Raw genomic sequence first — 27,573 nt, forward strand, 5'->3', positions numbered from 1 at the left:
ACATCGATTCCTTTTTTCTTTCTTTTTTTTTTGTCTCTCTATTCTGATTCTGATCTATGCTGACCTGGTTTGCAAATAACCAGGTTCTGTGGTTCTAATTTCTGCTTTGCCCAACTTGACTCCCACCCCTCACCATTGGTCCCATCACTGTGATAGAAGGTGCGGCTTTTGTAGTGCTGCTTATTAAATATTCAGTCTCTTTATTCGCAGCCTTGGGATTCCACAGTCTTGGCTTTCAAATCAAGATATACAAATTATAGAACAAAAAATAAGGCAAAGAGTATGTTCAAGTATAAAAGTCCATTTATTGATTAAACAAGCCAATATGTTTCAGAAGTTATGGTAGACAACCTTCATTAAGGCTTCAAACTCCCAAGAGATAAGAATACATGGACTGTAGGAAACTAATTTGAAGATAGCTTTGGATATAGTGGGATTCCTATGGCAGCTTTCTTTGTTCTATATTTCATCACTGTGATATGGTAGCCTAACCGGCCAGCTGTGTGTTGCATGAAGTATGAGGATCCAAAGCGCTCAACCACAAAAGCTGGTTGCGATTTTAAAAACTGAACGCCCAGGGTTTCCATATTTGGAGCCAACTGGGAATCATGACTCCAGCCACTTGGAGGCATATAAATGTATAACATTATTACAACATCAGGTTTGCTTTGAAGCAATGTTTCTTATACCCTTCCTTCAAACATTTGGGTTTTATGGACATCCGTACAAGTAGGCTAAATTGCTAGAACACTGTATATTCCATCATTGTATAGGCAATATCCCCAGCAAAACATGCACTGTTGTTAGAACTTCTTGAAATACTTGGGAAACGCTGAATAAAAAAATGATGGGAAGGAGGTGCTAATTAAAAAGGTATAGCAAAGCTATAAGCCATAAGTATTTTGCACTGGTATTCTGCTTTTGTTCATGTTTTGTTTTATGTTGAGATACTGGCAAGGATGTTGTATTAATCTGGGTTTATGGTTTTATTTTGCAGCCGTTGGTTCCTTTTAACTAAGCAGCACAACTTCACAGTTCATAGGAACGGACACCAGACAAAACAAAGATGTCTGCCAGAGGGGGGAAAAAGAAAACAACCAAGCTGTCTCGCTCGTCAAGGGCTGGAGTCATCTTTCCGGTTGGTAGAATGATGCGTTACTTGAGAAGAGGAACACACAAATACAGGATAGGCATGGGAGCCCCTGTGTACATGGCAGCTGTCATAGAATACTTAGCAGGTAACTATTGTTTTCATGATGTAAATGCTCAGCCAAGACTGTGGGCACACAAGTCAGATGATTTATTGACACCTGGAAAACTTCTTACCAGAATTTTTAATACTTAAAATGGCCTTCAAAAAACTTATGTTGTCCTACATAAATTTAGGTCATACAATTGTACAGATATTTAACCTCCTAAATAAAAATAAATTAAACTTTCAATTTAAATCAGCCATATACATTTCAGGAGTGTTAAAACAAAAGGTTGTTCAATATCTTACAAATTATTTTCTTTCTAAAAAAAATACAGCCTGAGTAACAAAGCCTGTCCCATCTGCAAGGTGGGACCTTTGCTTTGCTGAGGAAGCAGTGGTCTCTCTAGAGAGGTCTGAGGCATCCTACTGAGTGACCCCTAGCTATGCAATAAACACGGCTCATTTTTCCCACCAGTTGAAGAGCTCTAGCTGTAATTCATCATCAGGTACATGTCAGACCTCTGCAGAGAGGGTGCTGCTTCTACACAAAAAGCAAGTGTCCTTGTGAGTGAGGCTTGCTGACGAGAGACCGGTATTTATTTTTAAGCTGTAGCTTCTTTAGAAAGAAAACAAAAACTGTAGGACATACAGCACATTTCATTCTGATACACTTTGAATGTATTTAGCTGATTTAAACTGAAGGCTTAATTGGATTTTAAAGCTGAACTTCAGAAAACCAGTTCAATACACAGATAAACTAAATTTACCTCTCAAATGATTTTTTTTTTCTGTCCATTCAATTCTGAGATTTTCACAGGCCTGCAAAACTGTAGAATCAGCCTGGAAACCTGATACAACTAGGTCTTGTCCCTGTCCCCAGTCTGTGATTGGATAGTGAAGAACAAGCAGCAGACTAATCAGCTCACCTCCTAAACAATTTTGCTCTCTACAGAGTTGCAGTGTTTGCTGAATAACATCATTACCGCACTGATTGGTTGCACTTGTTGCCCAGTATTAACAGAATCCATATACCAGTCATCTAAACACCTAGCGGCCTAATAAAAAATGATCCTCAGAATAAACATGTACACAGTAAGAGTCAGTCTTTCTGCTTTTGTTTGCTTCACAACTGCTTATCTTCCCAAACAAGCCTATGGGAGTGCAGAAATAGCTGAAGCCGGTGAAATGCAAATTAGCTGTACTGCCAGTGGATTCTAAGGCCTAATTCATGGTCATATCTATCCATACCCCCCTTTTGTGAAGGGAAATCTTTGCCCACAAGTGTTCCTTGCATTCGCATGCTGGCAGTCCAACTTATGTCCATTGGAATGCTGCAACTGCATGGACACAGTCACTAGTCAGTGAACATAAATCATAAAGTGACAGAATGAAAATAGCCACTGTAAATTAAAACATTGATTCATTTTATTTAAATCAAAGATCTCGGATATAGAAGTACTGATTTTGGGTTTGCTGGTAATGGCTGTTCTATTAACTCACAGCTGAAATCTTGGAACTTGCGGGGAATGCAGCTCGAGACAACAAGAAAGGCAGAATCACTCCAAGACACATCCTTTTAGCAGTTGCTAATGATGAGGAACTTAATCAGGTACTGGTGTTCAATTATTGGCCTTTTAAGTTGTACACAGATCTAAGTTTTTATTTTTACAAATGTAACAGCATATTTGTTCAGTTAGAATTGAAGGTAAGCCTTGTTGTATATTTTGCAGGGTTTTTAGATTTTTTGTTACATTAGGCGTCAACGGGAAGCTTGGATATCCTAACAATTAGAAACTTATAAAAGAAAACCAATAGTAAAATTCCATTGGCTAGAGATATATATTGCTTTCTGTGCAGTGGAACTTGTGCTGTAAATATAAAGTGAGACCAGGAGGAGAGAATGGACAGAGGGGCGGCATGAGTAAGGGAGGAACAGGATCAGGGAACGGTCAGCTAGGTCAGTGTGTTTGGAAGGGGTGTAGCCCTTACCTGATTGGTGGCAGAGGTTGAAGGGGCAGGGTTCAGGTGAGCCTTTGCGGTTAGGTAGTTTTCTCACATTCAAAGGAGTCAGGAGAAGTGGCAGCTTCAGTCGTCGCCCCACCCCCCCAAAAGAAAAGTGACATAATGAGTGACTTGGAGCCCTTGTTAGGTCAAGCCAGGGCCACTGCGGAGGATGGGGGCCCACAGTGGCTGTAGCAGCAGCTATCGGACATGATGGGGGGGGGGGGTCAGAAGCGGCTCCCTCACCTGTTCCTTCTCCACCTGATCGGAAACGTGCTAGGAAGATTCACCCTCCTGAGCGCCTCAGTCCTTCAATTGTCCCCCGGCTAGTCCAGCGGCAAGGTAGGAGCCCCTGTCATAGGGACCCTGCAGGACCTGCTGCGGGGCTTTATGCTTCCAGTCCCAGCAGTGGCCCTGGGAGGAATCCTTGTCGCTGGCGGGACCCGAGGGGGCATCCTGTGCTTACTCTCCCCCTCTCTTCAGGTACCGGAGCCTGAGGCACCCCCCCTCTGAGGTGCTACAGCGGAGGGAGGTGGCTCAGCGTGGGAGGCGATAAGAAAAATGCAGTGGTGGCTGTCATGGCCCATCAGCTGCTCCCAGCAGGAGATCACCTGCCCTGGATGCTGGAGGAAATCGCACGGAGGGGAAGTCCGATTTACTCCCCTGTCCACTGCCACCACAGGGATCTGGAGCTGTCAGCTCTCTCTATGGCTTCAGTGCAGAGGGGAGCTTGACCAGCAAATAGATAATTCCAGGGGCTGCAGGAGGGTTCAGGCGCCCTCTGCTGGTCCTCCAGCGCCACTGCAGACTGGTAATGTCAGTGGAAGAAGGCCGGAGACTCAAGCTGGGGGATTCCTGCTGCAGCTGGGGTAGATTGTGATGCTTCCAGGAGCCCTGAGCCAGAGTCACCAGAACACAGTGCTCAAGGGAAGCTGATTCAGTGGGAATCTTCTGCCGAATCCGGTGAGGTCACCAGCAAAGATGATGACGGGCAGTCTACAGAGAGACGCCCTGCCTTGCGGAGCCAGCTGGGATCATGGTTGTGAGCGGAAGCAGCCTGGCAAGTCGCACTCTGTGTCTGTTTCTGGTTGTCAGGGTGGGACGGTTAGTTTAGGGGTTCCAGATGGGGTTCTTTCGGGGGGCGGCAGGCGGTTAAGGCACCCCCAGACTTGCGTCCTTCAGGATCTGCTGTCGGGGCCCCGGGCGACGCACCGGTTTTGGCCGCATTTTTGGCAGGTTTTCGGGAGTTATTGGCCCATTGTGACCCGCTGGGTCTTCTTCCCCTTCCCAGGGGCCCACAGGCGCATGTGCGACTGCTGCTCCTGCATCGGGTAGTGTGAGCTTGGTGGTTCCATCTTCACCTCCCTCAGCAATGCTGATATCTACAGGGGGGAGGGACACGGTGGCGCCTGATTCGCAGGGCCGCAAAGAAGCAGCCGTCGGGACTGAGGCAGTCGCGTCCTATGTTTCCAGTGTTACGTCTGCATCTCATACGGAGACGGCTGGAGGGTTGGAACCCCTCAAGGCAAAGGTGACCTCGGGGGATAGGGTGCAGTTAGCGGAAGCGGCAAACTGCGAGATTTATGTGTACTTTCAGGGCCCGCTGGGGGTCCATCTTAAGCAGGATGTCAGGGACAGCATCCATAAGAGGGAGTATGTTTAAATATTCTCCCACTTGCCTTTTAAGATGAAAATGTAATATAGAGAATGGTAAGACAGACGAATGAAAGAGAGTAGGAGGCGAGGCGCCGCTGGTGGCTTATCCCCCGCACTTTTCTAATTGGCTTCAGGCTTTTGCCACCTTGGCCAGCGTCATTGGTGAAAAGGCACCGGAAAAAATTGTTCTCCACTTTTTTGCTATCTTGACGCCATTGGGGAAGCATATTTTATGGGGGTGCTGCTTGGCTGCGATGAGCAGTTCTGCCACCAGAAGGCCTTGCGGCCTGACTTGAGCTGGGATCATAAGGACATTGGGCTTTGCATGAAGCTCGTGACTCGGGCAAGGGCTTCAGGGCAGTCCTTTCTTGGGGGGATTAGCAGTGCGGGTGCTGCTGGACAGTCAGCCGACCTTAGAAAAAAAGGAGTTTGTTGGCAGTTCAGCGAGGAGTCATGCCGTCATGGCGTGGCCTGTCATTTTCGCCATGAGTGCTCTGGTTGCAGGGGGGGCTCACACAGTTATGCCATATGTTTTAAGAGAGGAACGTCCCAACCCAGGGGATTCTGCTTCAAATAGGGAGGAAATCGGTAGGCCTTCACACGATGGTGCCGTATCTAGGTAGATGTCCACAGAGGGAGGTGGCATATTTTCTGGCTGATGGTTTTGCTCATGGCTTTCTCGTCCGTGTTCTTTGCTGGTGGCTCCATCTTCACAGCCTCTGTATTTGACATCCACGCGGCATTCTCCTCAGTTTGTTTCTGACAAATTGGCAAAATAGGTGGAACTTGGGAGAATGGCTGATCATTTGGCCTTCCACCCAGTCCGTCTTTGCATGTGTCTCCATTGGGGGCTGGTTCCCAAAAAGGAACCCAACATAAATTAGGTTAATACACCATTTGTAGTATCCAGAGGGAGCTATGAACGATGCCATTTCTACAGACTTTGCTGCGGTGTTGTATACATCATTCAATGCCGCAGTCTGTTGGGTACAGCGTTACGGCCACGGATCATTGTTTGCGAAGACAGATATCAAATCTGCTTTTTGCCTGCTGCCAGTTCACCCTGGGAGCCAACATTTTCCTGGATTGTTTGGAGATGGGCAGTTTTTTCTTTCCGCTGTCTCCCGTTAGGCTGTTCCATTTCCAGCAGGTCTTTTGAGGTTTTTAGCACCTTTTGTTGAATGGGTGGCACCGGAAAAGATGCAGGTAAGATCGGTGATACATTATCTCGACGATTTTCTTTGCATTGACCCCCCCTCCCCCCCGATTCCTCTGTTTGTTCTGTCTTGCTACACACTTTGGAATCGATTGCGACATGCTTTGGAATTCCTCTGGCACCTGAAATAAAGAAGGGTCCTGCCATTGCCATACAAGTCTTGGGGTATTGTCGTTGACACCTGAATGATGTAATGTCGCTTGCCAAATGAAAGATCTGCATTGGATGGTTGACGAGTTCAAGACAGCGAAGAGGGTTAGGCTTGAACAATTGCAGTCCTTATTGGGTATGCTTAATTTTGCCTGCTGCATTATGCCTATGGCTCCAAGTTTTGGGATCGTCTAATTTGTTTTCATTGTGACAACATGGGGGTGGTGGATGTTTGTGTCCAGCCTGTCTGTCTTCGCCGGTGGTGCACTTACTGTGTCATCTTGTCTTGCAGTGTTTTAAGTTTTAATTGTTTTTGTGCAAGCTGTTAATGTCCCAGGTGTTCTGAATTCCATTCATTGTCTCATTTCCAGGGGGAGAGGTTCTGAAGGCTGGCACTGGCAGCGGAATAGCGTGCATCGGGGGGGGGGGGGGTTCCTTGTCACAAGCAGCTGTGGAGACTTGTGTTGGAGTAACAGGGGAGCTGTTGTGTTAATCTGTGAGGGGGGGGGGCGGCATGTGGGCTACATATTCGTCGGTTTTGGGGTGATTGGTCTGCTTTGGCAAGTTTGGTCGGTGGTTATTTTTCCACTCCAGATCTTCTGTATTTTATTGGGATGGAATTTGCCAGGGGCACATCAGTTTCGAAACTGAACAAGGGCTTGGAGCTTTCCTCTTCCGGATGCATCGCTTGAGTGATGTTACGAAAGACTTTATGGTGAGACAGGTCATGGTGGGTTTTCGGCACGGGAGGGTGAAGTTCGATACCAAGCGCCCAGTCTTGTGTGATTTGTGTCAGGAATTGGGGGAGGAGTTGCCCATGGTCTGCATCTCTGTTTGAGGTGCAGCTGTTCACCGTGGCTTTTGCACTGGCCTTTTTTTTGGGGCATTCCGGATTGGGGAACTGTTTAGCCGGAACAGGTGTGGTGTGGGTGGGCTGCGAGCCTCGGATATGACAGTGGCTGATGACTGTGTCCGGATTTATATTGGGAAATCTAAAACTGATCATTTGGGAAAGGGGGTTACTGTGTCCTTGTTTTGGGTGCTACCAGACTTTGCTTGCCCAGCTTCTTCTGTTCAGCGGTTTGTCAAGGCGAGGGGGTCGGCACTTGGTGCCTTTTTGCTGCACAAGGATGGATATCCTTGTCGCGATTTCAGTTTTTGGCTGTTTTTACCCGTTGTTTTGCTGGGGCAGGCAGCAGGGTTTTCCCAGTTCAATACTTATTCCTTTCATGTGGGGGGGGGGGTGGCTATGACGGTGGCCAGATGGGACCCTCAGGTTGTGAGACGTATAGGGAGGTGGGAGTCCAATCGTTTTAAAATTTTATGTTTGCCCTTATTTGCTCTGAAGTTGTCAGCTGTTCTTTGCATTGTAGGCTTTTGTGTGGATCTCTGTTTTCTTTTGTTTTCCTTCAGATCTTCCTTCTGGTTTTGTCTGGATTTTGGGGGATTCCTATGTTTTTGGGGGGCTGTGAGGGCTGATACTCATCCTGAGGTGAGGCAACTTGGCAGTCTATGGAGTGAGGCCATTCTGAAATGGCTGGGGATTTGGGGCATGATGTGGGGCTGGGTTCTCCCTGCATTTCATTACTATTCTAGTCGACAGGACCCTGGCTGCAGGTTGGGGGTAATGAGTTGGGGGTCCGGGCCACTAGAGAACCGGTGAGGGAGGTAAAATTTGACATTTGCACTTGATGCACGATTTTCCTGGAAGCGTCATTATATGGTTAGATATCATGGCTAGAAATGTTTGGCATTTTGCTCATTCCATTGGTCGTCTGAACAAGACAAGAATTAAGTTAAACAGGGAGGTAGGCAAGTTTGTGGCTAAGCTTAGTGGTTCACCACCAGGAGCTGGAGGTTTAGTCTTTGCGCTATTGGAGGGACAATGGTGTTCATCTGAATGTGATGGGGACAGATATTTGGTCTTTGGGCCTGCAGGAGAGGATGCTGAGGGCGCTGCAGGTGTGGAGGGATTCACTTGAATGAGGTGTCACTCAAGCTCCTGTGGTGGGACAAGGGGTCTTTGGATCAAGATCATAACGTTTTCATTTACTCTATTGTATACACAGTAGCCATACCTGTATGTAATTAATGAAGGTACAAGTAATGGAAACAAAAAGGGTGTATATCCACGCTCAGAACTGATTACAAGCAACTGTATACTATAGCGCTACACTGTATTTTTATATCTGGGTAAAGTAATATAACAGCAATAAACTGTAATAATCAATGTGTATAACATTTAAACAAATCAGGTGAACTAGCAATGAGTCCAATGTTCACTGGATGTAATCTAGAATATTTGTGAAAGTTCAAAGAAACATGTCCATCTCATACACAGTAGCAAATCCTCGATTGAACCAAGAACAGCGCAAGCAGTATGAAACTAGCTGTGAAGCTGTGGATATGAAGAAATCCTCTATCTTGAATATAGATGGGTACTCTTACCAGATATGGTGGACCCACTTACCAGCAGTAGTGGGTTAATCAAGTTTGTGTGGGCTGAATGCCTCAGGGTTAGGATTGACCGGAAAAGGTTCAATCCAAACAGGATAGTTCCACTCCTCATCCGTAATGGTCCAACCAAAGTTCCTGGATCCTTATGCCTCTCAAATACTTTATGAAACTTCCACCCAATGGGGGAGCCATCTGGAGATCGATGGTATGTAAAAATGGACTCCATCGAACCGGGGTAAAGATAAGAAAAAATAGAGAGGCTCCATGTGGTGTAGGTCAAAAACCCAAGAGGCATTTATGTAAAAATATAGTATTTCAAAAATGAATGAGTATAAACAACTGGTACTCACGAGTAATAAAAGTATAAAAAGCAATGTGGGGAGATGGCTAGTTTCCTGCTGCTTGCGCTGTCCTTGTTTCAATTGAGGATATGCCACTGTGTATGAGATGGGCATGTTTCTCTCAACTTTTGCTCATTTTCTAGTTCATGTCCAGTGAACATTGGACTCCTTGCTAGTTCACTTGATTTGTTTAAATTTTATACACATTGATTATTACAGTTTTTTGCTGTTATATTACTTTAGTGCTACACTGTATTTTTATAATTGTTTGGACCTTGTTTGAGTGTTAGCAGCTTTTTGGCACATTTTTGGTTTAGCGCAGTCATTTCTTCAATTTTCTTGCATTATACCCAGATACCAGGCACATTCAACATATATAAAACAAAGTGGAGAGCTAAACATACGATATATAAATACAGTGCAAAGTGCTATGCAATAAAGTGCATAAATCAATATATGCAAATAAAAAGTGTTCAAACTAAAGTCCATAAAAGGAATCCCATAAAGAAATCCAAAAATCCCGTGCTGAGGATGAAGGATCCGTGTGGTAAGTGTACGCGGAGAGACTCACCAGTGTGTCACCCTTCACACATAAACAATTGAAGGCGTTTAATGGAAAACCAGCGACCACCCTTACTCAGGGGGTCATAAAGCGCTCAATCAGATCTCAGATCCAATCAATAGGAGCCTGGATGTCCTCTCTGATGTCCATGAGTGATGTACAATGACAGACTCGCAAACAAGCCAGAGGACAACGTCCAAAAACACTCAGTGATGCTCAGTAACCGTAGTGCATGAAAGCTATAAAGATCCACAGAGCGCAATACTGTACAAGTTTCACATTTAAAAAAATCGTAGTGCGCTTACATGAAAGTGGCATAAATGAGCGTTTATACACATCATATCCAAGGCTGATCAGTTTCCAGTGTAAAATGGCCGAACTGTGATCTCACATGCACAGTAGTAAGTGCCTTCAATTGTTTGTGTGAAGGGTGACACCCTGGTGATTCTTCCACGTACACTTACCACGCGGATCTTCCATCCTCAGCATGGAATTTTGGATTTCTTTATGGGACTCCTTTTATGGACTTTAGGTTGATCACTTTTTATTTGCGTATATTGATTTATGCACTTTATTGCATAGCACTTTATTTATATTTTAATCATGTTTAGCGCTGCAATGAAGGTACAAGTAGCATGGCCTAGAGATCTATTGGTTTCTACTCCTATAACATTATTGCGTTGGCATTGCCGCTTGCACTATTGGATGAACAAGTCCTAAAGCTTCATATAATGCAGAAATGTGTGAGGCATGCAGATCCATAGAAATACCTAGCTGCAACTGAAAATGTGTCTACAGTATTTATCTTACTATGTCCTTAATTACAGTTACTCAGAGGAGTCACTATTGCAAGTGGAGGTGTCCTGCCAAGAATTCACCCTGAGCTTCTGGCTAAAAAGCGTGGCTCCCGTGGCAAGGAGACTATTCTCTCTCAACCAGTGGAGAAGAAAAAGAAGAAGGTTGGCAAAGCACTGGATAAAATGGCAAAGAAACCAAAAGCGGGGAAAAATAAACTACTGAAAAAGGTCAGAACAAAAATAATGACTATTTGTAGAATACAAGTAATGCAGTAATTTAGCAGTGCTGTTGTCCTCTAAATTCTGCCGTATGCCATTTGTGTGTTGATAAAGAAAAATGTTTTACTTAAATTTAGTATTTTCTTTTGCTACTTACTTCTCTACGAGCTTGTCACGTACAAACCAATTATTCTGAACATTATTCTGAAGCTCATACCAAATATATTATTTGTAGATGTATGCTGCACCTGCTATTGTATTGTACAGTTCTTTACCATTTCCTTATAAAAGTCTGATAAATTGCATTTATAGAAACCCCTAAGTGTGGTAAAGATTTTGTAAGCAAGCATGTATGCACATTAATACATATAAATACATATGCATAAACGCCTTTTTCTTTCCAAAGGATTCATTTATATCTGTCACACAAATCCTCCAGATCCAAGAACACACTTTTCTCCACTACAGTTAAAGCATTAAAGCTTGGCCAAAGACCTGGCCCTGACTGACTGGATAAAGATGGAACAGCAGAACACTGATAAAATTATCCCTGTGCTCCTTCCTCCTGTCAGCAAGCTCCAGTGTTAGACTGACAGCATGGTGCAATTGAGTAGAACTTGATTGACTTGTGATGCTGTTCCTTCTTTTCCCAGGTTTGAGTTTGAAAGTTTTCTGAAGATAAATTAACTATGCATTACTGATATGCATGAAGGTATTATTTCAAAATTAAAGCCCAACTCCAGGAATATTTAACATTTGCACTGGGACCACTGCACAGGTTAAATACTCATTATGTCTAGAAGGGCTCTATCTCTTTTGTCTCCCCACTCCGGCCGACTTCAATCCTCAACTCCTTTGCCCAAAGCTCTGGCCTGTGGGTAGAGTATCTGTGTCATCACATACAATACAGGGACTTTAATCCATGCATTGTATGTTGCAGATGCTAGAGTGCAACCATGGCTGGTCTCCTTTTCAAAGAGGCAGCTGCTGGGGACCAGTTGCTAGAGGGACCCTGCTGGAGTGAGGAATCGGGTATTTCTGCTAGTTTCTCTGCCTTAAACATAACGAGCATTTAACCCTTGTACTGTAGGGGGGGCCCACTGCAAAGGTGATTGTTTTTATTTTTTTATATAGTTTGACTTTAAGGATTTTGATAAATATTTTTATTAAAAATTGCTGTATTATATCTCCATGTAGTTCTGCTTCAATGTTATGACATTACAATATTTAAATACTAACCTTTTGATGATAATGGCTTTATTACCCCCATGAACTCACATGTACAGTGTATCATATGTGTAGAAATATGCTGTGTTTCTTATTCAATCAGATGAATGTGGATCCATATAATCCATACACAACTATCTCTTAATGGTATCCCAATGGATAAAACAGCACAGCGGGATAAATTATAGATATTTCCTTTAGCTGGTTATCACCCGCCCCGCCATCAAATAACAGCGAGGCGATGCAGCTCTCGTTCTGGGACGACTTTATATGATGCCGTGTTGCTAGGACACAAAGTGGCCCAATCTCTGTAAAAATCTGCATCTGCAGCTCTTCAACTATGTGATCAGCTGTGTCCAATCACAGCCGGTCACATGTAAACATTTAAACAAGGAAATGCCGGTAATCAGCACTCCTTGCCTCACACTGACAGAGTGCTTGGCGAGGAGAGCCCATTAACGGCATCTCCTCGCAGGGGGACATCTAGGAATGTAATCGAGGCACTGATGATCAGTGCCCTGATTACAGTATAGCAATACAGTGTCACCATACAGTGCCCACCAATGCCAGCAATCAGTGGCCACCAATCTGTGCCCATTAGCAATGCCAGTCAGTGCTGGCAATCAGTGTCGCCCATCAGTACCACTTATCCATGCCGCCTATCAGTGCCCATAAGTGCGGCATATTAGTGACTCCTCATAAGTGCGGCCTCATCAGTGTCGCCTCATTAATGACCACCAGTTCAGCCTATCAGCGCACATCATGAAGGCGAAAAATTACTTGGTTACAAAATGTACTGACTGTAAATTTTTGGTCTTTTTTTTTTTTTTTTTTTGTAAAGAAAAAAAAACCCCAGCAGTGATTAAATGCCACCAAAAGAAAGCTCTATTTGTGTGAAGAAAATTATAAAAAATGTGTTTGGGTACAGTATAGCACGACCGCGCAATTGTCATTCAAAGTGCAACAGCACTGAAAGCTGAAAAAAATGGCTTGGGCAGGCAAGGGGTGTAAGTGCCTGGTAGGCAAGTGGTTAAAGAAAACTGTCTCTCTTGTTCTCGTTACAAGGATAAACAAGCCGATGGAAAAGAAGGTGCATCCAGTTCCGTGTCAGAGGATGGACCTGGCGATGGCTTCACCATCCTCTCATCAAAGAGTCTGTTGCTTGGGCAAAAGGTGATTATGATGACTATATCTGAACTATAAAGGGATTACTAAACCTGTATCGTTGTCACTGCCAATCTTGTCACGATTTTTCTTTCATTTCTGTAATTCAGCACAGCTATTTTATTGCAGATAAAGTGCTTTTGTTGAATTTCAAGCAACCCTGTTGCTAAAATGAAAATGTTAATAAAAAATGCCCTTGGCAGACAAAAGCATATACTTGCCTCTTGTCAGAAACCGACACTCGCAGAATGGTAAACTCCAGGTTCCATATGGAACTCAGTAATTTCTCCTGCCAGCCCCAAGTCACTACTGTGTAGAGTGTATGTGTGTGTGTGGGGGGGCGCCGAATCACCAAGCGCAGAAGGGTGCCAGGAAATTAACAGTCCCCCAAGTTGCGGTTTTAGACCAAACAGACTTTCGCTTGGCTCTTCGGGCAGCAGGAGAGGTATTTTATTGAATTTGGGGTTGGTTTGCTAAAACTGGAGCATGCCAAATATGGTGCAGCTCTGCATTGAAACCAGTCAGCTTCCAGTTTTTTTGTGAAAGCTTAACTGAACAAGCTGAAATTAGAAGCTGGCTATCATGCACAGCTACACCAGATTTTACAGTCTTCAGTTTTAGTAAATCAACCCATTTAAGTTTAACAGAGTTACTTTAATTCACTCAATTAATTGCTAATCTTTGGGTGGGCATTAGTAGGTTGACTTAACCTTTAGTTTGTTATATTTATGGAGGACTACAGTAAAGAAATTTACCCAAAATAGTCTGTTTCTAAAAACTATGAAAATTTCCCTCTCTTGAAGCTGAATTCCCAAAGCAATCACTCATCTGATATTGTTAATAATCTTGCCATCATTTCGATTTGCATCAGCTGCATCAAACTAGGGGATATCCCACTGATGACATTCTGAATGCACCAATAAATCATTATTGCATTTCTTACTAGTATTGTGACCACAGCAGCACAGTACAATGATTTAGTGACTAGCACTTCAGCCTTGCAGCACTAGGGTCCTTGGTTTGAATCCTAACCAGGATGCTATATATCCATATATAGGGGTTTGCATGTTGTGCTTGTGTGGGTTTCCTTCAAGCACATTGTAGTCGGTTACTCCTGAATAAATTGGTCCTATTTTTTAACACTTGTATAAAGTAAATATTTAAATAGTACCAACAATTGTATGTAGTGCTTTAAACATACAGTATATTGACCTCACCCTGCCCACATGGAGCTACAATCTAAGATCCTTGCCTCAATTTAGACAGGAGCTAATGAATATACCAGTATGTATTTGGAGAGTGGGAGGATATTGAAGTACCTGGAGGAAACCCATGCAAGCATATGGAGAATGTGCAGGTTACTAGTTGAAATTTAATTTATGTATAGTGAAAGCTATAGTATCTGGCATGAATGAACAAGAATATCATTTAGAATTGAGACCCCTTTCACACTGAGCCACCCCGGTCGTCAGCGGTAAAGCGATGTTATTTTTAGTGTTGCTTTACAATCGTTTTAGCGGTGCTATTTGGCAGGTTTTAACGCCCGCTAGTGGCTGACAAGGGGTTAAATCCGCCCGCAAAACGCAGCTGCAGCTTTTCTGGTACTATAGCAGCACTGCCCCGTTGTTTTCAATGGGCAGGGGCTCTTTAGCAGTGGTGAGTTCACCGCTCCTAATGAGCTCCAAAGAAGCTGCTGGCAGGACTTTTTCTGACGCCCTACCAGCGCACTTGTCCAGTGTAAAAGCCCTCGGGCTTTCACACTGGAGTGAATGGAGCCACTGTTTTAGGGCGCTTTGCAGGCGCTATTTTTAACGCTATAGCGCCTGCAAAGCGCCTCAGTGTGAAAGGGGTCTAATTGAGAAAAAAATAAAAACAAGCTTCCTGGCAATAATTCTCCATCTGCCTTGGTGGGGATTTGAATCAGTGACCCTAGTGCTGCAGGGCAGATGTAACCACGAATCCTCTACACAGCCCTAGTATTTGCTGTATATGTGGGCATATGAAGTGGAGGACATAGATTGTAAGCTCTTAGGCTGGATTCACACCTATGCAGTTTTTGTGCTTTTTGCATTTTGCAGATTTGCACTACAAAAAGTGTTCCATAGGAAACCATGTTAAATGGACTGTAGTGCAAATCTGCAAAATACAAAAAGCACTAAAACTGCATTAGTGTGAATCCAGCCTAAAAGGGCAGAGTCACATGTGAATGTACAATATACATGTAAAGGGCTATGTATTGTCAGCACTATATAAATACCTGCAATAAATAAAAAAATCTGTGCTAAGATGGGCAGGGGGTATAGACCGGGCTACAGCATCTAGCCAGATCCTGTGATGTATTTAACTTCTCATCATCCCCAGCCAAATACTCTCAGGAGGGCTGGACATTTTTAGTTTTTTTCAAATACTTATGCACTTTTGTTCATTCATGCCAGATAGTAAAATTTTTGCTGTGTATGAGAAATGTATCTCTCATACACAGAAGCCATACTCCCCTTTCCATTTACAGACCGCTTTGTATTCTGTGAAGCATTCACAAAATAAAAAGAAAAGCACTCTATAAATGGATCAGGTGGACGTTTTGATCATCCGGCTCTCCTCCATTCACAGAGTGCTTTTCTTTCTTGGAAACTAGAACACAGTTTCTGTGAATGCAGGAGGGGTGCAGAAAGGATCTCTTAAAGAGTGTCTGTAACAGGTCCCTCAGCTCTATAAACCCCACAGCATCAGAAGATAATGGCTGCAGGGTATGGGAGAAGGGTATAGGATGTCAACTATGACAACTGTCACCAGCACAAGCACATTTCTTATTAAATGTAAGTGCCATCCCTTGTGCTGATTTTTTTTTAAAACTGAGGCTTTAAACACAATTCAGCAAGGGCAGCCTTTATATTTCCATGCTGTCAGTTTCCCTATAAACAGTTGCCTGCTTAGTGAGTGGTGATGTCTACTCCTTTCAGGCATCCTGTGACAAATATATACAGGAACCATTCTGGAATTTCCCCCATGCATTGGTCAGTCGTTGGTGATTTGTGTACAGTGGACAGATTATGAAGCATGATGTGCTTTTATATTAATGTCCATAGGAATTTGTGACTCTTTCCCAGTCACTAATGGATGAAGCCGCGCTTAGACGATGTCCTTTCTGCTTATTACTGATGTTTTCTAGGAATGTATTGCTACATCACACCAATAGTCTGCGACAGGAGTCATTTATCAGAAAACTGAAGATGAAAACATATATCAAGAGAGCAGAGCTTCTATATTTGATTAAATTACATTTATCTTCCTTTTCTATGTTTCTCATCCAGCTGTCTTTGACTCAGAGTGATCTTAGCCACATAGGATCAATGAAAGTTGAAGGCATTATCCATCCAACTACAGCTGAAATTGACCTAAAGGAAGATATAGGTAAGTTTTTTTTTTTTTCCACTGATGTGCATGGATTAGGTTACAGTGTCACTTAATTAGGTTACATCCGGTTCAAGAAGTACCTGAAAGTTCTTGGTATGGATGGGAAGTCTTACTTCACTTCAAAAACATGCGCCCATTTATTCATGTGCCTGGATTTTCTGTTGTTTCCCTATAAACCTCTGATAATGTAGGCCTATTGTTCCTTAACCAAATGCAACTTTTAAATCAGGGTTGCCCAACCGCTGGCCTGCGGAGCCCTCTGATGTGGCTCGCAACCTCCTACTCTGAGATGGCGGGTCAGCAAGCCCAGATTGTGGGTTCCCAACCTGCCATCCCAGAGCATCAGTATTCTCAATGGAGCCAGCTTTAGAGGGAGCATGGTTGTGGAGGGAGCTTCCTGTATCGCTCCGGCTCTTGTCACGGTCAGTTTACATTCTAAAATCAGTGTGTATATATATAGGCATATCTCTTCTGCAGTGGTTACTGGGCTGCTCTCAACCTGATCTGCAGTGCACCTGTGGGTTACCTGCACTAAGCCATAGATTTCTGTTATTACCTGTGGTTTTGGTTGGCTTTCTGAAAGCGCACCACACCTGCAGGATATAATAGAAGTCTATGGCAAAGTGCAGCTAATTCGCAGGAAAGCCACAGTTGCACTGCGATGCACTCATGGTGTGGGTAAACCGCAGCGCATCAGTGTAAAATCAACCTTAGGCCCCTTTCATTGATCGGGTCTGCCTGTCTGTTTTTCAGGCAAACCCAATTGGACCCTCCATTCACCTCTATGGAATGGCAGATGTAAACAGACAAGCATTTTAAAGGCATAATATATGGGGAAGTGTGCATGTATTGCAGAGATGTCCTGAAAATTATTTTTCTTTATCGTACATCATGGGACATGGAGCCTTAAAGAGGAGCTACACTCTGCTCACATAATTTGTAATAAAAACTATTTTGCCATTCTGAAGCTTCCCTCCAACCACTTTGCATATTATTTTATATATAGTGGGATTCTGTACTTGCCAAATATGCTGCGGAAATCTCCCTCTCACTAAGGCGGGCTGCAGCCATTTTCACTGTGGGCAGCTGAAGCTGCTCCCTGTTCACTTCCTGGATTTACACAGAGGCACACCTCAATCTCTGCAGCTTTCCCTTCCCTTCCTGGCAAACTCTCACTAGAGTGAGAGAGAGAGAGCTGTGAATGATGTCATAAGCCTAGACTTATTTACCGGCAGAAAAAAATGTTTTACTATCCAAAGGTAAAACAACAGGTTCTGCACACATATTAATAACATTTTCCCATTCTGTTCCCTCTAGACCGTACATTTGATAATGCCACAGTTTTATTTTTTTTGATTAATCTACCTTATGTAATTAGTAGTATTTGATTTTCATCCCCTGCGGCGATGGGCGGTCTCTTGCGGGGATCAGCATCACTTCCAGCTGAACCCCGCACTGTCTCCTGGGATCTCGTCCAAGTAATCCCAGGAGACATTGCGGCTAATACAGCCGAAATCTCGCGAGATTAATCAAAAAAAAATAAAACTGTGGCATTATCAAATGTACGGTCTAGAGGAAACAGAATGGGAAAATGTTATTAATATGTGTGCAGAACCGCTTTAAGTAATTAATTAATGGGTTATAGGCCACCTTCAGGTGTTAACACTGGTAAACCCAATCAAGGAAGTTTACTCCCTATATAACCCCTCCTCCTTCCAGGAGCACATCAGTTTGTTCACCAGTGTCTAAGGTCTTGGTCACGAGTGAAGATGTGCTCTGAGGAACTGCAGGAGGGATCCATGCTGGATTTAAATAGCTTCCATAGACCAGATCCATCCAAAGTGCCATTGAGGCCTAAAGGGAATGGTACCTTGGGCCTCGTATCCGAAGCACAAGGTTTTGCCTGTAATGCCTCTCTTTGTAGGGCTGGACCCCAGGAACCCAGGGCTTAGGTCTTGTTACATTACCTGAACTTCCTGATGGGGTGCTCTTTACAGGTCCAAGGCAGTTGGAACCCCGTTTTTTAGGGACCCAGTCCTTGAAGGTTTGCTACACAGCCCGCTGTGATGGGTGAAGGTTGGATTGTCTGTTAATTCAGCAAATCCTTCGGCGAGGATAAGGTAAGGGAAGAAACTTGGGTATTAACATCTATGCATTTCTTCCATTAGGAACACAATGTTGTCATGTCTTAATTCTCCACTAGAGGGAGTCTATGCACATACCTTACTCTGTTGTATTCACTGTAAGTTCAGCCCATGTCTGGTTGCAGCAGTGTGTGGAGGGAGACTTTGCAAGGTAAAAAGCTGCAGAAATGTTTTCTTCTCCTCCCTGATGGGACCAGAGGGTTAGGGGGACAGCAGCGCTGTACCCCCCTTACATTACCCCCTTACATTTCTTCCACGAGGACGCACGGCAGGCTAAAAACAGATTAAATAACACAGCTGTGACAGTCTCTCCTCGGCTGATGAGGAAGAGACAAGCAGCCTGCTGTGGGACACGTATGGGTTGCAAAACTGGCATTCCTAATACAGGAATGACATTCTTTTCTCAGCACTAGGCTGAAATTTATAAGTCATGACTATTTTCAGCCGTTGAGTGAAATTTTTTATAGTGCGTCTGTTTTTGTACTTAGGACTATGCAAGCACAAAAACCAAAGAGATACTAAAGGTTTCACCCCCAGGCGCTAGGATCTCGAGTCGCATTTCCACGCTGTCATCCTAACCTGAATTACCAGTTATGGCAATCCAGGGTGAGCCATTGGAACAAATTGATGGTGCAGCTGCTTCTCACATCTCAGCCCCTGCATACGTGACTGAAGATGCCCTTTTCTCCTCCTTACAGGGTCTGGAAGAAAGATTAGCAGCTTTAATCGCATCCTCCATTCAAATGAATAGGAAGCGTGCTAGATCCCCTTCCCCCACTTCAGAACCTTTGCAAGGAGAACAGTGGGCACAGGATGAGGTGTTACCCTCAGTCGATCAGGAGGAAAAGCAAACCGATGATTCCTCTATGAAGGAAACAACGGTAGATGAACCTTTTTCAACCTTTCAATCTGAGAAATTGCTGATACAAACTCTTAGGCCGCGTACACACGGGCGGACTGTTCGCCAAACTTTGTCCGCTGAACAGTGTTTCAGCGGACAGTCCGCTCGTGTGTGGGCTTCAGCGGACAGTTTCGGCGGACAGTCTGACGAACAAAGTTTTTCGGAATTTCCGTAAGACAGTCCGCTGAAACTTGGTTTCAGCGGACAGTCCGCTCGTGTGTAGGCTTGTTCGACAAACTAAGTTTCGCGCATGCTCAGAAAGGATTTACACGGCGAAGGTTGCATTGCAGTGTATTGGACGTCGTATTTCTCGTCCCGTCGTACGTGCCGTTCACGTCATCGCGCACGCTTTCAGCGGACTGTTCGTTCATCGTGTGTGGTCAAGTCCGTTCATGCAAATTTTGAGCGGACTGTTTGTCGGATTGTTTGACTAACAAAGTTGGGCGAACAGTCCGCCCGTGTGTACGCGGCCTTACAGAGATGGTTCGTTTTACTTTTATGATACCTCTAACAGAGTCTCCTGAAAGCTTGGCTTCCTCCTTCTGTTCCTTAAAACCTTCTCATCCTTTGCATTTGTTTCCTGCAAATGCATTACTAGAACAGCTTGTATTTGCTGAATGGGATCATCCAGATAAGCATTTTCTCCCGCCTAAGATTTTCAATTCTCTATCCTCTGGAGGATAAATTCTCCAAAAGATGGAAAGTACTAGCAGTTGATGATGCGATTTCCAATGTGAATAATAGCCTTGCTTGTCCTGTGGACAATGCACAGATGCTTAAAGATCCAACAGATTAAAAGTTAGAATCCCTGCTAAAGCCTGCCTTTTTCCTTGGCAGGTGCCATTACTCAGCATGCGGTCACTGCAATAGGCGTCTGCCAATCCCTAAAGGACCAATTTAAACAGGCCCGTACACATGAGCGGAATTTCCGTCCAAAAAATCTTGGATAGTTTTTCAAATGGAACTCCGCTCACGCTTGGCTTGCCTACACACAGTCACACAAGTTCTCTGAACTTTCGACCGTTAAGAATGCGGTGAAGTACAACACTACGACGAGCTGAGAAAATGAAGTTCAATGCTTCCGAGTATGTGTCGAATTGTTTCTGAGCATGCATAGGAAATTTACGTGTCGAAATTGCTACAGACGATCTGAACTTTTTCCGACCAAAAAATAGAGAACCTGCTCTCAAACTTTTGCTGCTGGTAAAGTCCGATGAAGTATATACAGGGTCGCATTTTCAGACCAAAACCTCACATCGGACGTTTGCTGGCGGGATTTCCGATCATGTGCATGTGGCATTAGAGAGCTTCCTGCACAACAAGCTTGGAATTTGGCTGAATTACCAAAAGCACTATGCTTTGCCATAGATGCCATTTAAAGATTCTATTCACCAGACAGTCCTGCCTTACACTTATGCTTGTGCATATACGTAGAACCTGTGGTTAAAAAATTGGTCAGCTGAAGTACCATGTAAAAACCTCCTAACTGGGTTCCCCTTTCATGGGGAGCGATTATTTGGAGAAGACTATCCAAACCATTTCTAGTGGGAAAATACTTTCTTTTGACTGGCAAAAGAAAGTATAAATGCACTTCATTTAAACAGGCTCTTTCCCCTGCACCAGGGGCTTCCACCTCTTGGCAGTGGCGACAGCCTCCATTGTCAGACTCTAGAGGAAAACCTCAGGGTCAAACCCAGGCTCAAAAGAAGTCCTGGAGTTGAAAACCTGCAAAGCAGAATCCTAAACCTTCATCATGAAGAGACAACTCCCCTCACCAAGGTGGGGGAAGACTTCTGCAGTTTTCAGAAGTCTGGAAAGAGGAAATTCAGGACAGATGGGTCATCTCCACTGTAACACTGGGGTACAAGCTGGAATTTCGGGACTTTCCACCTTCTCGCTTCCTGAGGTCAAGCGTTCCCAAACATACAGAGAAAAAAAAGACAATCTTTGTTTCAGGCACTAGACCGATTAATATCTCAAAGGGTGATCATTCAGATGCCCACAAAAGTGCAAGGTCTGGGGTTTTATTCAAATCTTTTCATGGTACCAAAATCAAATGGAGATGTCAGCCCATTCTAGATCTAAGAAATCTAAATCAGTTCCTGAAGATCCGCTCCTTTCGCTTGGAGACGATCAGGTTAGTAGTTTCTATCCTTTTAGGTTGAGAACTTCTGGCATCAATCGACATCAGGGATGCATTTCTGCATATCCCTATATTTCCCGCTCATCAAAAGTTTCTGCGGTTCGAGTTAGAACAGCAGCATATTCAATTTGTAGCCCTGCCCTTCAGGCTAGCCACAGCACCCCGGGTGTTCACCAAAGTGCTGGCCTAGCTAGGTTAAGGGCACAGGGCATAACAGTTGCAGACGATCTATTGCTAATAGATCAGTCGGTGGCTCGTTTGGAGCAAAGCGTACGCACTACAACCAACTATCTGAAAACTTTGGGCTGGATTCTCAACCTAGAGAAATCTTCCTTAATACCGCTAAAAAGGCTGGCGTACTTGGGTCTGATTATAGAAACAGCCCAGGAAATTGTATTTTTGCCCCAGGTAAAGATCAACTCCATAAGAGAATTGGTGCAGAGGGTGAGGTCAAATGGTGATCCCTTCATTCACCTTTACATGAGGTTACTAGGCGCCATGGTGGCTTCATTCGAAGCAGTTCCCTATGCCCAGTTTCATTCAAGACTGTTGCAGTGCATCACCAGGCCTCCATGGCTCAGATCTGCAAGACCGCAACTTGGTCTTCAGTGCATACATTCACAAAATGTTTTCAGGTGGATGTGAGAAGGTATGAGGATATTGCTTTCGGGCGCAGTGTGCTGCAGGCAGCAGTATAGATCCTCAAGTCATTGTGTATATCCCATGATGTACGATAAAGAAAATAAGATTTTTATAACGGCTTACCTGTAAATCTTTTTCTTGGAGTACATCATGGGACACAGAAGTCCCTCCCCTCTTTTTTGGGGGGATTTAAGTATATTGATTTGCTACAAAAACTGATGTGCTCCTGGAAGGAGGAGGGGTTATATAGGTAATAAACTCCCTTGATTAGGTTTACCAGTGTCAACACCTGAAGGTGGCCTATAACCCATTAATTAATTACATGTCCCATGATGTACTCCAAGAAAAGGATTTTACGGGTAAGCTGTTTATAAAAATCCTATTTTTTATTTTTTATTTCACTGGACATGCACTTTAAAGTACCTTAATGCATAGGATGCATTAAGGTGAAAAAAACACAAGGGTTTACAACCCCTTTGAGGCAGTTTAATGAGAGGTGGGGTCTTCTGTCTGGGGCTCACTTTCATTTCAGCTGATTCATATTCTGAATGGGACCTAGTGCAATCTCCATTCATTTGACTAAACTACAGGCCCGTCCCTGAGATGTCATTAATATATAATGGTTTACTTTACTTTATTGCAGGGAATGCCCTGGAAAAGGCGGGAGGAAAAGAGTTCTTGGAAGCTGTGAAAGAACTCCGCAAGTCTCATGGACCCTTGGAGCTGACTGGAGGTACAGTAATGTAGTGCAAAAGCCACGATTACAGGCCTTGGGAGAAATAGCTGGATTACTGGGCACATCCCAATAGTTCAACTACCAGGGCTCCTTACAAAGCCACATCTTGTTTTTTTATTTCTTGGATTTTGTGAATATATGGCTCTTGCCATAGATTTTATTTAAACAACTTCTATATTTTTTCTTAAAGGTTTATTAACCCTTTCATGACTAAGCCTATTTCTGACATTTGGTGTTTACAAGTTAAAATCTGTATTTTTTGCTAGAAAATTACTTAGAATGCCCAAACATTATATATATTTTAGCAGAGAATCTAGAGAATAAAATGGCAATTGTTGCAATATTTTATGTCATGCAGTATTTGTGCAGCGGTGTTTTAAATGCAACTTTTTGGGAAAAGGGACACTTTCATGAATTAAAAAACAAAACAAAACCCTATAGTTATCCCAATTTTTTTGTATAACGTGAAAGATCATGTTACACGAGTAAATAGATACCACACATGTCACGCTTTATAATTGCACGCACTCGTGGAATGGCGACAATCTTTGGTACCTAAAAAATCTCCATAGGCAATGCTTTACATTTTTTTTTACGGTTACCAGGTTAGAGTTACAGAGGAGGTCTAATTCTAGAATTATTGCTCTCGCTTTGACGATCGTGACAATATCTCACATGTGCGATTTGCCCTTTACATATGCGGGCGCAACTTTTGTATGTGTTTTCTTTGCTGCGCGAGCTCGCGGTGATGGGGGCGCTTCGAAATTTTATTTATTTTTCTTATTTATTTTATTTATTTTTATATTATTGTGTTTTAAAAAAAATAAAAATGTGATCACTTTTATTGCTGTTACAAGGCATGTAAACATCCCTTGTGACAGTAACAGGTGGGTGACAGGTACTCTGTATGGAGGGAGCGGGGTCTAAAAGACCTCCAATTGCACTTCAAAGTATTCAGATCACCAAAAACTGTATCTGAATACTGGCAATTTTATTTTTTTTAACTCCAGCGCCATTGGCACCCGAGTAAACAGAAAGTGACGTTGTGACGTCGCTTCCGTGTTTACACCCAGGAGACTGGAACAAAGCCGTTTCCGAACCCCCAATTATAATTTCCAATGATATTGAAATTAAGGGGAACCCTGCACCAACATTTAAAAAATCCACATCCCCACAACCCTTGCTCGGTGGTTGTGAGGGTATGCGGGCAGCTGCTTATCAAAATCTGGATGCCCCCTTTTAACAAGGGGACCCCAAGATCCCGGCCCCCCTACCCTGTGTGAATTGGTAATGGGGTGCAAGTTTTCTCCTTCTTCCTCCGCCGCTTCTTCCTCCATCTTCCTCTGCTTCTTCCTCCGGCTTCTTCTTCCGATTTGTCCTCCAGATGATCCGCCTCAATAGGAGGCTCCCGCTGTGTGACGTTTCTGTTCTTGTGATAGTTCTTATATAACTGAAGGTGCCACCCTGCCCCCCCCACGCATGGGGACTTCCCCATGGTGTCATAGCGGGGTGTGGACACCAGTTTACTTTACGCTTTCGCACTGGGGCGGTGCACTTGCAGGGCAGGAAAAAAGACCTGCAGGCAGCATCTTTGGGGTGATGGGGGGAGCGCTGTATACACCCCTCCTCCACCGCTCCTGCCCATTGAAATCAATGGGCAGCAGCACTTTGCGGCCTTTTTTAACTCTCTCTATTCAGCCTCTAGCGGAGGTTAAAAGCGTCCCACTAGGGGCTGAAAAGCTCCACTAAAACTAGTGGCGCTTTACCGCTAAGGCTGCATCCCCCCCCCCGCTCCAGTGTCAAAGTAGCTTAAATGTCTAAACCGCTGGCAACAAAAGTGAGTACAGCCTTAAGTGAAAATGTCCAAATTGGGCCCAATCTGCCATTTTCCCTCCCGGGTGTAATGTGACTCGGTAGTGTTACAATGTCCCTGGTGTGAATGGGGAGCAGATGTGTTAAATTTGGTGTTATCGCTCTCTGTCTCATACTGGTCACTGGAAGTTCAACATGGTACCTCATGGCAAAGAACTCTCTGAGGATCTGAAAAAATGAATTGTTGCTCTAAACATAAAGATGGCCTAGGCTATAAGAAGATTGCCAAGACCCTGAAACTGAGCTGAAGCATGGTGGCCAAGACCATAGCAGTTTAACAGGACAGGTTCCACTCAGAACAGGCCTCGCCATGGTTGACCAAAGAAGTTGGGTGCACATGCTCAGTGTCATATCCAAAGGTTGTCTTTGTGAAATAGACATATGAGTGCTGCCAGCATTGCTGCAGAGGTTGAAGAGGTAGGAGGTCAACCTGTCAGTGCTCAGACCATACGTCACACACTGCATCAAATTGATCTGCTTGGCTGTCGTCCCAGAATAAAGCTTTTTCTAAAGATGATACACAAGAAAGCCCACAAATAGTTTGCTGAAGACTAAGGACATGGATTACTGGAACCATGTTTTGTGGGCTGATGAGACAGAGATAAACTTATTAGGTTCAGATGGTGTTAAGCGTGAGTGGTGGCAACCAGGTGAGGAGTACAAAGACAAGTATATCTTGCCTACAGTCAAGCATAGTGGTGGGAGTATCATAGTCTGGGGCTGTATGAGTGCTGCCGGCACTGGGGAGCTACAGTTCATTGAGGGAACCAAGAATGCCAAAATGTACTGTGACATACTGAACAGCGCATTATCCCCTCTCGCTTCGGAGACTGGGTTGCAGGGCAGTATTCCAACATAACAACCCCAAACACACCTCCAATACGACTTCTGCCTTGCTAAAGAAGCTGAGGGTGAAGGCGTTGGACTGGCCAAGCAAGTCTCCAGGCCTAAATCCTATTGAACATCTGTGGGTCATCCTCAAAACGGAAGGTGGAGGATCGCAAGGTCTCTAACATCCACCAACTCCGTGATGTCCTCATGGAGGAGAGGAAGAGGACTCCAGTGGCAACCTGTGAAGCTCTGGTGAACTTCATGCCCAAGGGGGTTAAGGCAGTGCTGGAAAATAATGGTGGCCACAAAAAATATTGACACTTTGGGCCCAATTTTGGACTTTTTCACTTAGGGGTGTACTCACTTTTTTTGTCAGCAGTTTAGACATTAATGGCTATGTGTTGAGGTATTTTGAGGGGCAGCAAATTTACACTGTTATACAAGTCTCACCTAGTAGTAAGAAGGGTCGCTGGTTCAAATCCCAACCACGACACTACCTGCCTGGAGTTTGCATGTTCTCCCTGTGCCTGCGTGAGTTTCCTCCGGGTACTCCGGTTTCCTCCCACACTCCAAAGACATGCAGGTAGGTTAATTGGCTTCTGTCCAAAATTGGCTCTAGTATATGAATGGGGACCTTGGATTGTGGGCTCCTTGAGGGTAGGGACCAATGTGAGTGTGCAATGTACAGGGATAGGGACAATTGTAGACACTCACTCAGGTTGAACTGGATGGACTGGTGTCTTTATTCAACCTAACTAACTATGAAACTATGAAGCTGTACACTCACTACTTTACATTGTAGCAAAGTGTCATTTCTTCAGTGTTTTCACATCAACAGATACAATAAAATATTTACAAAAATGTGAGGGCGTACTCCCTTTTGTAAGATACTGTATATCTTCCACAGTTTGTGCCTTTTCTTATCCCAGGTTGTTTGGGGACCTGTCAAGTTATAAATTAAAACCCAACTCCAGGAAAGGTAAAAATCCCTCCTTACAATAGGGCTGCCCCCACACTGCAAGGGTAATGTTTGTTTAGATCTAGGGGACAAAAGCAATGGCTGTCTATGTACTTCTCCTATTACAGTTATACTTTAAATATAAACAAAAAACCGAAAGCTAAATACACAAATGAAATTCATATATGGGAGCGGTTTTACCTTCCAAACTATTAGTATTTCTATGCATCCAGTTCTTAGATTTACACAGCTCTGTCGAGAGAGAAGACTTAATCTTTCTCTGGACTAGTTCAGTAATAATTAGAAATCTCCCCCACCCTGTGCCTAGACAGTGAAAAAAGCAGACTGGGGAGCTAATCTTTGTCACTCTGCTCTATTATTCTATCACCATGCTTCTTGCACTGTAGCACAACTCATTGCCTCCTTGTGCTGCTTCCCCCAACCCAGTTTAAGTTCTGCTGTATCGGGCCTGCAAGAGCCTGAAACCAAGTTAAATTCAAATAAGATAAATTTAATTCAAATTAAATTCAAATTGCTTTAATTTAAAAATAAATTTTAGGGATGCATTCATAAATACAGAGCTGCATTCATTTATGTTGCGTAGTTACATAGTTGGCCAGATTGAAAAAAGATACAAGTCTATCACTTTCAACCTAAAAAAGAAATAAAATAAAAAATACAATCCCATATACACCAACCTACACCCACAGTTGATCCAGAGGAAGGCAAAAAATCCAGAAAAGTATGCTCCAATTTGCTACAGCAGGGAAACATTCCTTCCTGATCCTCCGAAATGCAATCAGATTTTCCCTGGATCAACTTCACCTATAAATGTCAGTATTCAGTAATATTGTGTACAGTTAGGAAAGAATCCAGGCCTTTTTTTAAAGCAATCGACTGAGCTTTGCAGAACCACCTCTGGAGGGAGTCTATTTCATATTTTCACA

General features: G+C 43.8%; 1 protein-coding gene across 2 annotated transcripts in view; it reads left to right on the forward strand.

Annotated features, from left to right (window-relative positions):
• Positions 1 to 27,573, forward strand: part of MACROH2A2 (macroH2A.2 histone) — an 87,447-nt gene that overhangs the window by 49,036 nt on the left and 10,838 nt on the right. For both annotated transcript variants that reach the window (XM_077454565.1, XM_077454566.1), the window contains exons 2-7: positions 998 to 1,238; positions 2,698 to 2,804; positions 10,406 to 10,603; positions 12,887 to 12,994; positions 16,297 to 16,396; positions 22,873 to 22,962. In XM_077454565.1, the coding sequence (XP_077310691.1) occupies positions 1,067 to 1,238; positions 2,698 to 2,804; positions 10,406 to 10,603; positions 12,887 to 12,994; positions 16,297 to 16,396; positions 22,873 to 22,962 (775 nt within the window). In that variant the 5' untranslated portion in view covers positions 998 to 1,066. The remainder of the gene's footprint in view (positions 1 to 997; positions 1,239 to 2,697; positions 2,805 to 10,405; positions 10,604 to 12,886; positions 12,995 to 16,296; positions 16,397 to 22,872; positions 22,963 to 27,573) is intronic.

This window comes from Lithobates pipiens, unplaced genomic scaffold (genome assembly GCF_037356315.1).
Source record: "Lithobates pipiens isolate NorthernLeopardFrog02 unplaced genomic scaffold, aLitPip1_a1.2 Scaffold_25, whole genome shotgun sequence".
Taxonomy (NCBI): Eukaryota; Metazoa; Chordata; class Amphibia; order Anura; family Ranidae; genus Lithobates; species Lithobates pipiens.